Source organism: Oreochromis aureus, linkage group 17 (assembly GCF_013358895.1).
Source record: "Oreochromis aureus strain Israel breed Guangdong linkage group 17, ZZ_aureus, whole genome shotgun sequence".
Lineage (NCBI taxonomy): Eukaryota > Metazoa > Chordata > Actinopteri > Cichliformes > Cichlidae > Oreochromis > Oreochromis aureus.
In genome coordinates this window covers 15003884-15017763 of record NC_052958.1, presented here as the reverse complement: position 1 = coordinate 15017763, position 13880 = coordinate 15003884, and the positions used below count along the sequence as shown (strand labels likewise).

Here is a 13880-nt window from a genome sequence, read left to right as displayed (position 1 = left end):
ACCTCAAGGAGTTTTTCAGCCTTTAATGTAAACCCTTTAGGGGCAGTAAGATGAAGTAGGCTTGCTGATTCTATCCCCTTTCTTCTTATTCATGAAGTGAACCAAGAAAAACTAACAATTTCATCCGCTTGGGCTCTTAAGCGTACCCATTTTTCCCACTTGGTAGTTTTAAGATCAGCTCTTTAACTGATGTAGCTCTGTTTATACAGTTAAAAGTGCAGTAATCTGTGTTTATGGAAACTGGGAAACTGAAACCTGCGTACTTTTGGCTTTTCTTGGCCCACATCTACACAACACACAAACTTTTACAGGCATTGTTTGAAACTTGTAATGCAGGAGCGATGTCATCTGGCCTCACATAAAGTCAAATCACCCCATGCTGCGTACAAGGGGCGATCGGTGGCACAACGCTCCGCCGTTAACTTTAAAACACACAGTTGGATACTTTATAGTCAGGCTTTAACAAGTGTGGTTTACAGGCTCTGCTTTAGTGTGAGTAACGCTCCCTCAGATGTGAAAACCCATTCAGCACCTCAGGGGTAGAGTGCTGCGTGTTATCACAGCTGGGATCAGTTTTAACTAGTCTAATTAGCACACAGCTATGAGAACGTATTTAGGAAGTCATTTGTACCTCATTTTAACATTGTAAACACTTTGACACACTTTGTTTTAGTAACTGGAGGAGAAATGATGGTCGTGACTTGACTTAAAATGCTGCTACCACAGGGTAAAATATTTTCACCGCACCCATGTTCCTGTCAGCTGGCAGGACCGCTGCTCCTGTCAGGGAGTCCTCGACATGCTGTCAGCTCCATGCAAATTGATTTGATTTCTCCTCTTGGTGTCCAAATTGCATCACTTAGCTCCTGAAATCATACCTTGCCACTTCTCCTCTCTGTTAAATATTCAATCTCAGCTGTACAAAGGATGGGACAGAAAAAGGAATGCAAAGATTGGGGATTTAATGAATAGAGCTGGGCCGGGGTCAGCTTGTGTAAGCTCTGGCTTGTTCTGATCGTCTCGAAAACACTGAAAAAGACTCACTCTTAATCAAAGTCGCCCTCTCATTCAGCAGGTATTCACATTATAGCTATAACTCTTCTTGCTTATCTTCTGCAGGCACAACCAGGCAGCCCAAGGAAGGAGAGGTCCCGGGGGTGGATTATAATTTCGTGACCATTGACCGGTTTATGGAACTGGAGAAAAGTGGAGCCCTGCTAGAGAGTGGAACATATGAAGGTAAGGATTTATTTAAGACACGCTTAATAACGCGTATGATTGCGGTCATTCTTCTTTGTGATATTTCTGTATTTTTTTAAGGAATGTATGCTTCAGTTTGGCACTATGGGTAGTTTTCAGCAGTTTGAATGAATGGGGCTCATCACCCCATGCCCAAACACTTCCCCGACGCTTACAAGTCTGCTTCTATTTATCCATCTTTTGGCTCTATGGAGATGAGAGTGAAATCTGACATGAAGGACACTGAAACCAATCTAAAGTAAATTCTCAATGGAACACACACACACACACACACACACACACACACACACACACACACACACACACATACAGTACTTTCATGCTGGCTTTCTCTTGGCTCACTTGAGCCCGAGCTGCAGTGGCTCTTCAGGCTCCTAATCCAGACAAACAGATACTCTCTTCCATCTCTTTCCTGTGGTCAGACAGGCCTGAGGCTTAGATTTTAAACCACTCAAAAAGTCCAGCGCCTAGTTTGCCTGTCCACCTCCAACTCTCAGGAGACCCCTACCATTATATAGATAACACATAGCAGCCGACTTTCTTCTCTCCCGCCTGACTCCAGTCTCTGTCAGCCTGCCGCCCCTGCAGGATGGAGCAAAAAAAAAAAAAAAGGAAATTGCAGATGGCCAATTTAATGGTCGGTTGCCAGAAGCAATGTTAGATCCTTTTGGCGATGGGAGCTGCCTTCCATGGGGAGAGGGAGACAGAGTTCCTTCTTGCGCGGTCGCTCGGCCATCATACAGCCTTTTATACATTTTAATAATTTAATGGCCAATTAGATGTGGAAGAAAGGGGGAAGGCATGAATTTTAAAGGAAAGAGCTGCCTGGTAAAAAAGGAGAGGTTTGACTTGTTAGTAGGAAAAAAACAGGAAGTTCTCAGGTTCAATTCCTAGAACACGTTTCCCGGAGAAAAGCAATAAAGTCCAAACATCTTGCTGTTTTGCTCTGTTTTTTAGCAAATATCTTTAATCAGCTGAGTCACAAAGTGAAAGAAAATCCGGTTTTTTTCCTCAGTTAATTTCCACTTACTTTTTCACAGTTGTTATTTTAATTACATCCCTGGTGTTCTTCAACTTATAAAACAGGAGTCTGGGTGGTAATTTAATGATAGCGTAAAAATATGCCATTGCCATTTGTTTTCATTATTCCAGCATGATAAAATAATCTTTTTGTTTTTTCATGTTTTGATTGTGAGCTCTAAATGTTACAATAACCGTTCAGCTTAGGTTATATTTGCTGTAATGATGAAGCTCGTCAGATATATAAAGCCATCTGTTACACCATGTGAATGCCAGTTAGAGCCAACGTTAACTACTAGGTAGTGAGTTCCAACCAAAACCAGCTGCAACATTTCTAAATATATTGTTGCACAGAGCGATATGAAATGCAGCATTTTGGATAAAATGGACAAAGTTACAATAACGTGTGACTGTAATTTGAAATAGCTTGAGGGTTGGCTGTTATAGAAAGAGATGTTTACATTTACCAATCTTCCCCATTGAGGATACCCCAGGGGGGTGGTTACCTCTGCAGAATCTGGTGGGTACATGAAAAGTGTAGCTTAAGCTTTAAAAATTGCAACAAAAAAAAATGCATTTGAGTACGCCTGAACAAGTTTTACCAAAACAGTGACAATAACTAAAAGGCAATGAAATAGGAAAATGTTATTTATAAATGATTGATGGGCGGGAGGAGTACAGAGTACTAGCAGATGATTTTGTTCAGCGGTGCAGGAGAGATCCTCACTTATCTGGATATGAACCATCTGAGACCAGAGCGATGGTGATCGACTTCAGATGGAAGAGGATGACTACGTAGCCCACGTCTTTTCTAGGACGTGTGTCCACATCGACAACAGGTGGAACTTGAAGATACTTCTTGTATATTGAGGCTGTATACAATAAGGCGATGATTAGGCTCTACTTTCTGAGGATGCTGAGGTCCTTAAGTGTCTCGAGCGAAATGTTGGAGACTTTCTTTCTGTCAGTTGTAGAGAGTTTGGTGTAGTATGCTGAAGGAACGGAGATGCTGTGGTGGAGACGAGGTCTCTGAATAAACTGTTATCCGTCGTTTTTTCTTTTTTCTTTTTTTTTTTTGCTAAAAAAATCCATGACAGTATAGATACAAGGTAGACATGGCTTTCAGTACCTAAAGGCTGCATTATTTTTAATGACCACCAGGGGGCTGGCTCCCCTGGAAGCACAAAGCTGTCTGGTTGTATAGAAATCTATAGAAAAATTACTCTCAGCTGCCTTGCTGTGCTCTGTGTTCTGAGGACTTTGTTGGCTAAATCACTAGTTCCAACTCATATTCAATAAAATATGAAGTTCATTTTGTAAATTATGGTTATTATTAGAGTCAGAAAGGAGGATTATTGCCAATGAGCGTACAGTACCCTGGTTCTGTGTCAGATCCAACCCTTGCACGGCAGGTTTACATTAGGGAAAACCTTCAGTGTGAAGCTTCATAACTGGACACTACCCAATCCGATGGCTGCGTCCATCTATTTATACCGTCTCTGCTTTATTTCATGATTCTGTTGTGACAAAAACATTTCAGCTCCTCCTTCCTTTCGTTTCATTTTTAAACTTTTTTTGTTAATTGAGGTGATTTCCTTCTGTTTTTTAAGAAAAAAAGTTACTTTCAGTAACACTGTAGACTTAAATCACCGTGGCTTTTAGATGTGACAGCATTTCCACCACTTACTCAAACTTCAAAGTCCAGGTTTCTGTGATGCTTCGGGTTATTTAAGTTCACACGCGGAGTATACTTTTTCCTCAGCTTCAGCTCGTTAAGGCTCCGGGAATCGTGTCTTTGGTTCAGAGGTTCTAATCCCACCAGTCTCTGTAATCTTTTTAGAGCTGCTCGCTTCTATTTTTTATTGTAGCCTTTAGGTTTTTCACAATGTGAACATGATGTTTCAATAGGTGCTTCTTCATGTTTCCCTTGATATATGTGTAAAAGTTTGTCTCAGATGCTTGAGCCTAGTTAATTGCGCATAAGCAGTCCCTTCATGTGCTCTAGCAGGCACACTTGAGTGGATGAGGGCACCGATTTAAAAGGAAGCCTCCAAGAAAAGTAGTGTCTGATCTTTTAAGTGACAGAAGCATCTCTCAGACTTTGGACGAATATAATCCAATGTCTCACTCTCACTCTCATCTGTTTGTTGTGCGAAAAACTCTAAAAGAAAAAGTCCGGTCAGTCACATAAAACTTGCAGTTTTTTCACTCTGTGTGAAAATGCTATTAGAAGCTTGAGACTTGCAATGGCTTAAGGAAAGACTGTAACTTTGTGGTTTTATTGGTCACTTCACATCTAAAAATGCCAGCACACTTTTTTTTCCCTTAGGTTCTGAGTTATTGGCTCTTTCAGTTACCCTCTGTGTGAGCATTTTATAGCATTTTCCAGCTTTTTTGAAGAAAATGATTTATTAAATCAAATCTCAACAGCACTCATTAAAATAAAAAAATATATAAATCCATAAACATGAGGTTATGAGGTTTTCACATTGACTGATGGAGACTGTCAACAGTACTGGACTGCTGCCAGTGCTTAAACTGAATGACAGTGAAATGTAAAATCAACTTAGACGACTGTGGAAGGAGCTGTTGCATCAGAGCTAAATGAAAAGCTGCAGTTCCCAGAGGTAGGGAGTTGGTTCTGAGCAGAGACCGAAACTAAGAGAGAGAGAAAGAGATGGTTATTATTCAGTCCAAGTCATGCAGAAACCCATAGTTATATTCCAAGGAAATCCAGGCACTGGGCTGGTAAGTGATTTATATGCAGAGGAGGTAATGAAAGAACTTCGCAATAATAAATATGCTGTTCTTTAAATGGTTGCGATTAGCTCGCAATTAGATGTGTGCAGGTCAAGATTACTTTGCAAGTGTGTACGTCTTTGTGCAGATGATGGCGAATTAGCTGGAACAACATCTCAAGTGCAGAAATCATCTGACATTACAAGGCTAACATCCTAACCCTCTCTCGCTTCTCTCATCCTTACTTTCTTTATTCCATGCCCGTTCTGCTGCCTCTTTGCATCTACATTATGTACACAGGAATTCTTTTTCAGTGCTCTTTTTTCTTTATTAAAATTTTATGGAAATGCAGATTTTATTTTTTAAATCTCATGTCATCTCCTGGGATTATCAAAAGCAGATATATTTACTTTTAAGACACTTAAAAAAAGGGTTCCAACATGTTTCCTTCTGAAGAACTGAGGTTCTTCCCAGTAAAGAGGGAGAGGATGAAGTGAGCCAAAATAACAGCTCTTCTAGAGGCTTTCTTATATATTAGCAAACCTTTAACTAAACATGTTCCTTTAAACACTAAGGTAAGCAATGAACCGTGAAACTGTTCAATGGGTCTATATTTTAGAGTTTGTGTGGTTAGTTTAAAAGGTTTGGGGAGCTCTGAGCGCCCCTGATTTGCATAAAATAGGCTAAATGTAAACTTGATTCAAATGGGGAGAAGCCAAATCAAATCCATTCATTGGAACTGCAACACTTTGGCAACAGAATGCATTTCCCAGCTGCTGTCGTAGTCAGTGATTGGGAAGTGTGGAAATCACGGAAGCTGTGGACATATACCATCAGAGTGAGGCTGCGCTTTGGCCAAATGTTGCTTTGATCTAAAGTTTGCATGTTAAGATGTCCAGAGCTTGTCAGTGATAGCCATCTTTTAGATCCCTTCATCCTGCTCTCATTTTCACAGTGAATTTGACAACTTGGTGATATTATGTGATGTATGAGAATCTAAAGTGCCTTTGCACTCTACTGTACATCTGTAGCATTTGTAGAATAAAGCTTTGGTTTAAATCTCTAAACTTTGTTTTCCAGATAACTTTTACGGCACCCCAAAGCCTCCGGCTGAGCCCAGCGCTCTGCTGCTAAATGTAACGGACCAGCTGCTCCCGGGCGCCAGACCCAGCTCAGAGGGCAAGAGGAAACGCAACAAGTCAGTCAGCAACATGGAAAAAGCCAGCATCGAGCCCCCCGAGGAGGAGGAGGAGGAGAGACCCATTGTCAATGGCAACGGTGTTGCTGTCACCCCAGGTCAGTCCCGACAGCAACCTCCACAGACGCACAGAGGCAAAGGTCACTTCTGCCGAAGGCTTCATCATGACAGCAGGGTCTGAGGTCACGCTTGGGCTCAGACTGATCTGCATGTTACAGCGACAGTCTCTTTAAGGGCGGTTGCCTAGCAACAGATGCAGGAACAGATCGCTTTTACATGCATTTCTTCGAAAATGATTTTACGGCAGATTATCACTTTTAATTGGTTACACAAATATCTTTATATGTAGTTTAATGACGTGATATATAAACAGTGAACGGCAATTCGCTCTCGCAGTGATTACCTCTGCGGCACAAACAGTTTATGATTAAAGCATTAGTGCTGCTGCTCTCTAGAATTTGATATCATTCATTAGGTACCATTATTAAACAGTGTCTCAGAACAGATAGCCAAGGGGCAAACACATATTTTGCTCCCCAATTCAACAAAAGCCTGTAGGCTGTTTAAAAATCAACAAGGGCATTTTATTAAGTGCTTTCTCTCATCTGTGAATCAGCCCTGTAGAAAGTGCTGTTATCCTCTTTGTAAATACAGAAAATTGGCAGAAAAGGGGTTTAACATCCTGTGTAACAAGGCCAAACCTCTAGAGCTCGTTGTTATCTGTAAACTGATAGAGAAAGGTGCCATTCTCTGCACTGAAAGACTAGACTAAAAAGACGTATCTGAGTATACCTTCTAGTGTGTGCACTTGTTATAACAAGTAAACACACAAACACAGATACATGGAGTCGCTCCGTCACGCACTGAAACCCGTGATCACATGAATAGGCGATCATAAAAACACCATTATGAGTTCGAATTTTGTGATTCCAAATCCAGAGCCACGCTTCGGTCCTGTGACTTTCTAAGATGGTTTCATGGCCTCAGGAAAAGACTTTCACTGCACAGCATCAGTCAGAGCAGCACAGAAGCTCAAGGAGTCTGGGTGCTGATTTCAGCTGCTCCCTGCACTTACTTTTATATAGTGCTGCAGCTGTATTTTTGGATGTAATTACGGGTATATACTATGGAGCTGTTAAGGTGATATTTGGAGAAGGGAAGTTTGGTTAAAGGATGCGATATTGGTTTCCTTTTGGCAATGAGGTCAAACAAGGTAAGATTCATGATTTGCAGAAGAAAAACAAACAGAAAATACTCAGATTAAATGTCCGAAAGGTGAAATGATGGTTTTCCTTTAAATATCATATTTGTTTTACTGGATCAGAGACATAAAATACCTGAATTGATTAAAGGAAATCAGAAGCAAAAAAGGTAAAAAAGTAGATTTTTGTTTGTGTTTTTTTGCATGTTATTTTACACTTTGACTTTACTTTCATTTTGTCTGGAGCCTGGCGGACGTCATTGCTGTGAATGATAAAATAATATAAATCTCTGACATTGTGATCTCATTAAAACCCGGCATGTAAAAGCTAAGACTGTGACACAAGCCTTACTGTATGGTAGTCAACTTTTAATGAAGCTGACATGATTTATGTTTTTACCTGAACAGTAATATCAATCTAGTGGTAGTGGGGGGAGGGGGTTTAAAAAGGTTTTGTCATGTTTGGAGACCCCAAACTGAAGCAGAGCACCACTTTTATGACCAGAACGCCATCGGTTCAAATTTGTACGTGAAGTGTTGAAAAGTTTTTATAAATCAAGAATGGAAATATCTTTAGCAATAGTGAGATGCTCAAAAACGTCATGCTGAGGCATGTTGTGTGTTAAAGTGGGCAGCTTCTCTCGGCTCAGGAGGAGTTTTGTCTCTGAAAGGGACCGAGTGTGGGCTGACCAGGAGAGCAGAAGGGGAATCAATAGAGCACAGCAGGCTCTGTGATCTAAGCAGATCACTACCTCACGCTTTCCCTCCCATAGATTATCTCTCAATCCGCTGCTTTCATTTGTCCCCTCTTCACTTCCCTCCACCAGACCTCCTCTGGGATGAGCTCACACTTGCCATCTCTTTCTCTGTCTTCCCATTTTTCTCTCGCTAACACTTTCACACACTGCCACAACTCAAAGTAGGGCATCACCGCCTGCTACTTTCTCAATCTCTATTGTCTCCTCTGATTTATTCATCTTTCTGTCTTGTTAACCTCAATCACTCCCTCTGTTCCCTCCTGTCTTTCCCCAATGTCACCACTTCCTCTCACCTTTTTCTAATCACTCTTTCCTCTTTTTTCTGCCTCCACCCTAGCCCCTACTCTCAATCAGTCCCTTCACATTTTCCACGCTTCAGCTCCCTTGTCTTTCACTCTCCTCGCCCTCCCCCGTTCCTCTCCTCTCTGATGATAATGTCATGCCTGACTCATCTTGTCCTGTTGTCACCTCAGAGTCAAGTGAACATGAGGACAAGAGCACAGATGCTTCAGGGGACATCGGCCCGCAGATCAACCCAGCAGAGGCCCCGAGCGAGATACCCAAAGATGACGGACAGATCCCGAAGATGGCAGTGCCCAAACCAGAGGAGAACGATGAGCTAGGGCCGCTGCCAGACAACTGGGAGATGGCATACACTGAGAAAGGAGAAGTCTACTTCATAGAGTAAGTGTTTTAATGATATATGCATTCAGACTTTTCTCAGATATTCTTGAAATTGATGATGTTTATAAGTGATTTTTAAAGACCTCAGCGGGGTGTAAAGTAACAAAAAAAACTTTAGCTAAAAGAATTTTCTTCTTTTACAGTAGGGTCCCTGAAAAATGAGCAAAATATAATTTTCTAGAACTTTCCTTTCTTTCACTTTTGTTTTTGCCATTTTCAATGTGTTCTGTTAAAAAAAAACTTACATTAAGCCAAAATATGGATCTCTATTGAAGATACATGTAAACATAAAATCTTCCAAATTGGATTTTGAATGTTGTTTTGCATTCCTGTAGTTATTGGAATATTTTCTTTTACTTTCAGTGATTTGTTGTGTGTAGCTGTGGAAAGAATGTTTACCTGTACAAACTCACGTCACAATAATTATAAAACCTCTAATAAAGCGTTCCCCAACCTTTTTTGTGCCACAGACCGGTATATGTCCGTCAATATTTTCACGGACCGGCCTTTAAGGTGTCGCGGATAAATACAATAAAATAAAAGCAGTACCGGTACCAAAAAAAAAGATGATTTATTCATAACACACAGGAAAAGACCCAGGGAAACTGAGTTAACGATAAAAACGATTTTTTAAAAAATGATAAAAACCCTGAAAACCATAAATTTCACACCTGCCTCAACAATCACGGCCCGGTACCAAACGACTCACGGACCGGTCCGTGGCCCGGTGATTGGGGACCGCTGCTCTAATATATCAGCTGACAATCGATGTCAGCTGATATTACTTTACCGATAAAAATATCTGCTTGCCAATCATCTGTTTGTGTTGGCTGCATGTTAAAAAATATCATGGCACGAAAGGAAACCAGCAAAAAATTATCGGTATCAACTATGAGACAAACTGTTGCTTTAAACATTGGTGCTGGGATTACACAAGAATTTCACTAAAGGCATAGCTCTCTAATAATAAGCAGCTTAAACATTTCTTAAAAACAAAAGTAGAAAAATGAACAAATTGATAATCGATTGAGCTGATTGGACAGGATAACAGATGAAGTCAGGCATGGACTATAATGCTCAGAAACAACATTGTGATCTAAAGTGAGAGTAGGGACCAGGTGGGAGAGAGCCTGGTGAAGTGGGAGGTATGCTCTGGGGAGAAGAGGAAGGCAAGTGGAAAGGTGAAGATGCAAGGACCACAAGTAGTGAAAGCTGAAGGGGTTTAAATACCTGAGGTCAACCGTCTGAAGGAACGGACAGTGCCCAAACGAGGTGAGGAAGAGAGCGCAGGCAGGGTGTAGTGGATAGAGACGAGCGTTAGATGATGTATGGTTTGGAAACAGTAGCACTGACATAAAGACGGGAAGCTGAGCTGGAGGTAGCAGAGTTAAAGATGTTAAGATTTTCAGTGGGAGTAACCGGGATAGACGGGATTAGAAATGAGTAAATCAGAGGGACAGCTCTGAATCTGAGCGCCATACTCAGAGATCATGTCATTTGCCTTACATCCTAAAAGAATTGTTAAAGATGTGGTGACTTTATGTTTTAAGCACTGTTTAATTGCCTCTGTGCTCAGAAAAACACACACACAGACTATATGTGATACATGGTGGTTTTAAAGATTTAAAGCTCCCCAGAAATACCTCGCTACGTAGAACTCTTATAAAAGCTCTAAAGTTTAATTCATTGGAGTTGTTAGCATTTTACAGCTGCAGTAAAACCATGGGGTGAATTTTTATTGCATAAGAATAATTGAGTTGCTGTGTGTTTTTGCAGTGGTGTGGTGGGAATTGTGTGTGCATTTGAGTTCTTGTAAAACATTAACAAATGTAGATGTAGCAGAGAGGGGGGGTTTTGCAATTGCGAAAAAGTTTGGGGGCTTTTCAGCACCAGTTGATCATTTCAGTGATTAGGAGAAATCTCTCCGTAGAATCAGCTGAATCCCAGCCTGCTTGAGCGCACTCTTTTAACTGCTAGAAGCTTCGCAGCAGCACCAAAGTAAGAAATGAGACAGGGTTGTCAGCCAGCCAGGCACATGTTGTCTTTTCATGTCTATTTGCCACAGATGCAAACTTTTAATTCCTATCCTCTGCAGACAACTCGCCATATGTCTCCTACCCCAAACAGAGAAACCTCATGCTCCCACATCCATCAAGCACATTACACAACTAATTCACTTAGCCTACCGCATTTGTAGCATCAAGGGTTTTTTTTTTTTTCTAGGCATAAGTGATGTAGTGCCAAAATGATCTCAGTTGCAAGAAGGATGCTTGTCTTTGATTGGCCTCCATATAAGATCAATTCGTTTACCTACTGCTCTTGAAGTGAGGTGTCTGAGAAGAGGACTAGATGGAGGAAGAGGGAAGGGAAAAAAAGTGATTAAAAATAGCAAAGGCGGAAAAAAGAGAGGGTGACAGGGAGGACAAGAAAGTGAGTAAGGAGGTAGTACGTTTTATATACTATAGATAGTATTGGAGAAGAAATGACTGAAAGGCTAAAGTAGAGGGAAGAAAAGAGAATAAAAAGGTCTGATGAAAAAGATTCAACATTTAACCCAAAGACTTTAACTTGCACTGAAGTTCACTTCATCCTCTGTATTTGGCATGAGGCTTCTTGTTCCTCTTTTATCTGTCCATTTTTTTCTACTCAGGCTTCTGTTTATAGCTCAAAGGACAGCAATGTGCCATTCAATCAGTCTGTTACTTTGGTCCAGACTAAAATACCTCAATACACTTTGAGAAAAAATCTACCATGAAACATCTGTGATTTCTGGCAATCCTGTGACCACGAAACACCAACAGAGGTTAACATTTTCTGTCATTCTGTGATGTCAGTGCAGTGATTCTCTAAAGAAGTTGACATTTTTGGTCTTGACGGTCACAATTTGTTCAGCTAATAGATTTGTGTGGGGTTTTGTTTTTTTTTAAGAAAAATAAAGTAATCAAGCAATGTCAAAAATACAGTTTCAACCTTGTAAATATATAAAGATCTCTGCTCTGACATGTTTTGCCTATAACTAATTAAACAATTAATTGATTGATCAAGAAAATGTATTTATTTCTTTTATTTATTTTCAGTTCTTCAATTTCAGTTTTCTAATTAAAATAACTGATTTTATGACAGAAACGCCTTGTTCTGTACACCATTTAATACTAATCAGCAAATGTCAACCTGTTAACTCAGTTAATTAAGCTACTGAAGTTGGTGAAGATTATACCTGTCACTTTGAGATTTAGCAAAGTAATATAGCTTTTAGTTAGGATCAGTACAGCGCAAGCACAATGTTACAGGGCTATAACAACTATCTGGTTGTTCTATGTAGTTTTTTATATATATTTATTTTAATTATTCTAATATTCCAGCAATTAGTATTCTAAATAAACATCATCATCCAGCAGGTTGTTGGCACTCTTTTGGGGTTAGGTTGTGTTTTATCCATATAAAAGCAGAAGATCTTCCCTTTCAAATAAAATTATATACTTTAACAGCTTTACTGGTTAGCCTAACCCTAACTTTGTGTTAAACAATTAATATTGAGTAAATGACCAGTTTGAAAAGACACCGAGAACCAACAACAATTCGGCAGCTGTAGAGGATTTTCTCATTTTTTAGCTCATTATTTCAGTTTAATATCCTGTAAATTATGCACTTGGCATCAGATTTACCCTCTTAGCATCGAGCTACGTGCTGTTTTCGTGGTCTGTGGGTTTTGTTTCTGGATTTTGTTTAGCTTTATACATCTTGGGAAGTTTTTGGTTCTCAGTTCTAGTATTTTGGATCTTCTTTTCTAGTTGTATTTCATTACTGTTTCTAGTATTCTCATGTGTTTCCTTTTGTCTATCCTCCTGTATCTTTCCCATGTGCCAAGCTCAGTCTTGCGTCTGATTCCCTGATTCCTGTCGCTTACTGTTTTACTTTGGCAGTTAGTTGTCTTTTGTGACTTACTTTTAGTTTTACTACCTCCCCTGTGATAGTGCTGAATCTGTGAACCCGTGTCTTCTTTCCTCCCAGCTGTGTCTAATCTCCTGATTAGCCCTCAGTGTTTTTGTGTATAAATAGCCACAGTTTCCCTCTCTCTTTTGTCTCAGTGTCTATTAACCCTGTTGGTGTGTTTCCTGGTGTTACTCCTGTATGTATGGAACTTCACGGACTGTACTATGCCAATAAACAGGAGTTGGGTTTTTTTGCCTGCTTCCTGACTCTGCATTTGGGTCCTAGCCCCACATTACTAATAGCGATAAGCTCTATGGAGGTGTTAACAGAGACTAAAGGTGTTTTCACATCTGCGCTGTTCAGTCCATTTAAATCCAACTCTGGTTTGTTTGTGCAAATGTGACCAGACTTGCACTCAAGTGCATCAAGAGGAGCAGTTTAGCAGTTTGTCTCTGAGAATGTTTTCTTTATGTTAACATGATCTACCCATAATCTGACCTGGGTACCAGCTGCATGCTGTAAACTGTAAGAGTAAACAAACTGTAGCCTCTGGCTGTAAAATAAGTCGGGGACTCACTTAGTTGTGTTATCCACTAGGCCAGACAAAAGCAACTTCTTGTATTTACTTTTGTTGCTGTATGGCCTGAGTGTTCTCACGTGGTTTGTTGTGGCACAATTAGGTTTTCTTGGAGTTTGTTTGGAGTTTTATTTTTCTGAAAAGCAACCAAGCCACAGAGAAAAACTACTAGTTCACAAAATCACCAGCTGATTCAGACGAGAGTGAACAAAGTGTGTCGGTGTGAAAACGCCCTAAAAGAAGCTGATTCATTGCACTTCAATGAATCAGGTGAGAGAAACACCTGATTCATTTTTGCTCGGTGATTACTTTTGTGTTTTTCCCTTTATCTTCTTTGTCATCAACAAACCATCACTTAACTTTATTATCTCTATATTTTGCATTTTGCATGTTTTCAAGACTGTTGTTCCTCTCTGTAAATCTATATGTGTTTGACGCCTAGCTGCGAAGAAAATATCCTGCGGGAAAACACAAAAGTTAAAAGTATTAAAGAGAAAAAAAGATATAAGA

At 40.2% G+C, this 13880-nt stretch overlaps 1 protein-coding gene across 8 annotated transcripts in view; it reads left to right on the top strand.

Moving 5' to 3' along the window:
- magi2a (membrane associated guanylate kinase, WW and PDZ domain containing 2a) overlaps positions 1 to 13880 on the top strand; it is a 252987-nt gene that overhangs the window by 161786 nt on the left and 77321 nt on the right. For all 8 annotated transcript variants that reach the window (XM_039600931.1, XM_039600930.1, XM_039600929.1 and 5 more), the window contains exons 3-5: positions 1120 to 1239; positions 6100 to 6315; positions 8650 to 8860. In XM_039600931.1, the coding sequence (XP_039456865.1) occupies positions 1120 to 1239; positions 6100 to 6315; positions 8650 to 8860 (547 nt within the window). The remainder of the gene's footprint in view (positions 1 to 1119; positions 1240 to 6099; positions 6316 to 8649; positions 8861 to 13880) is intronic.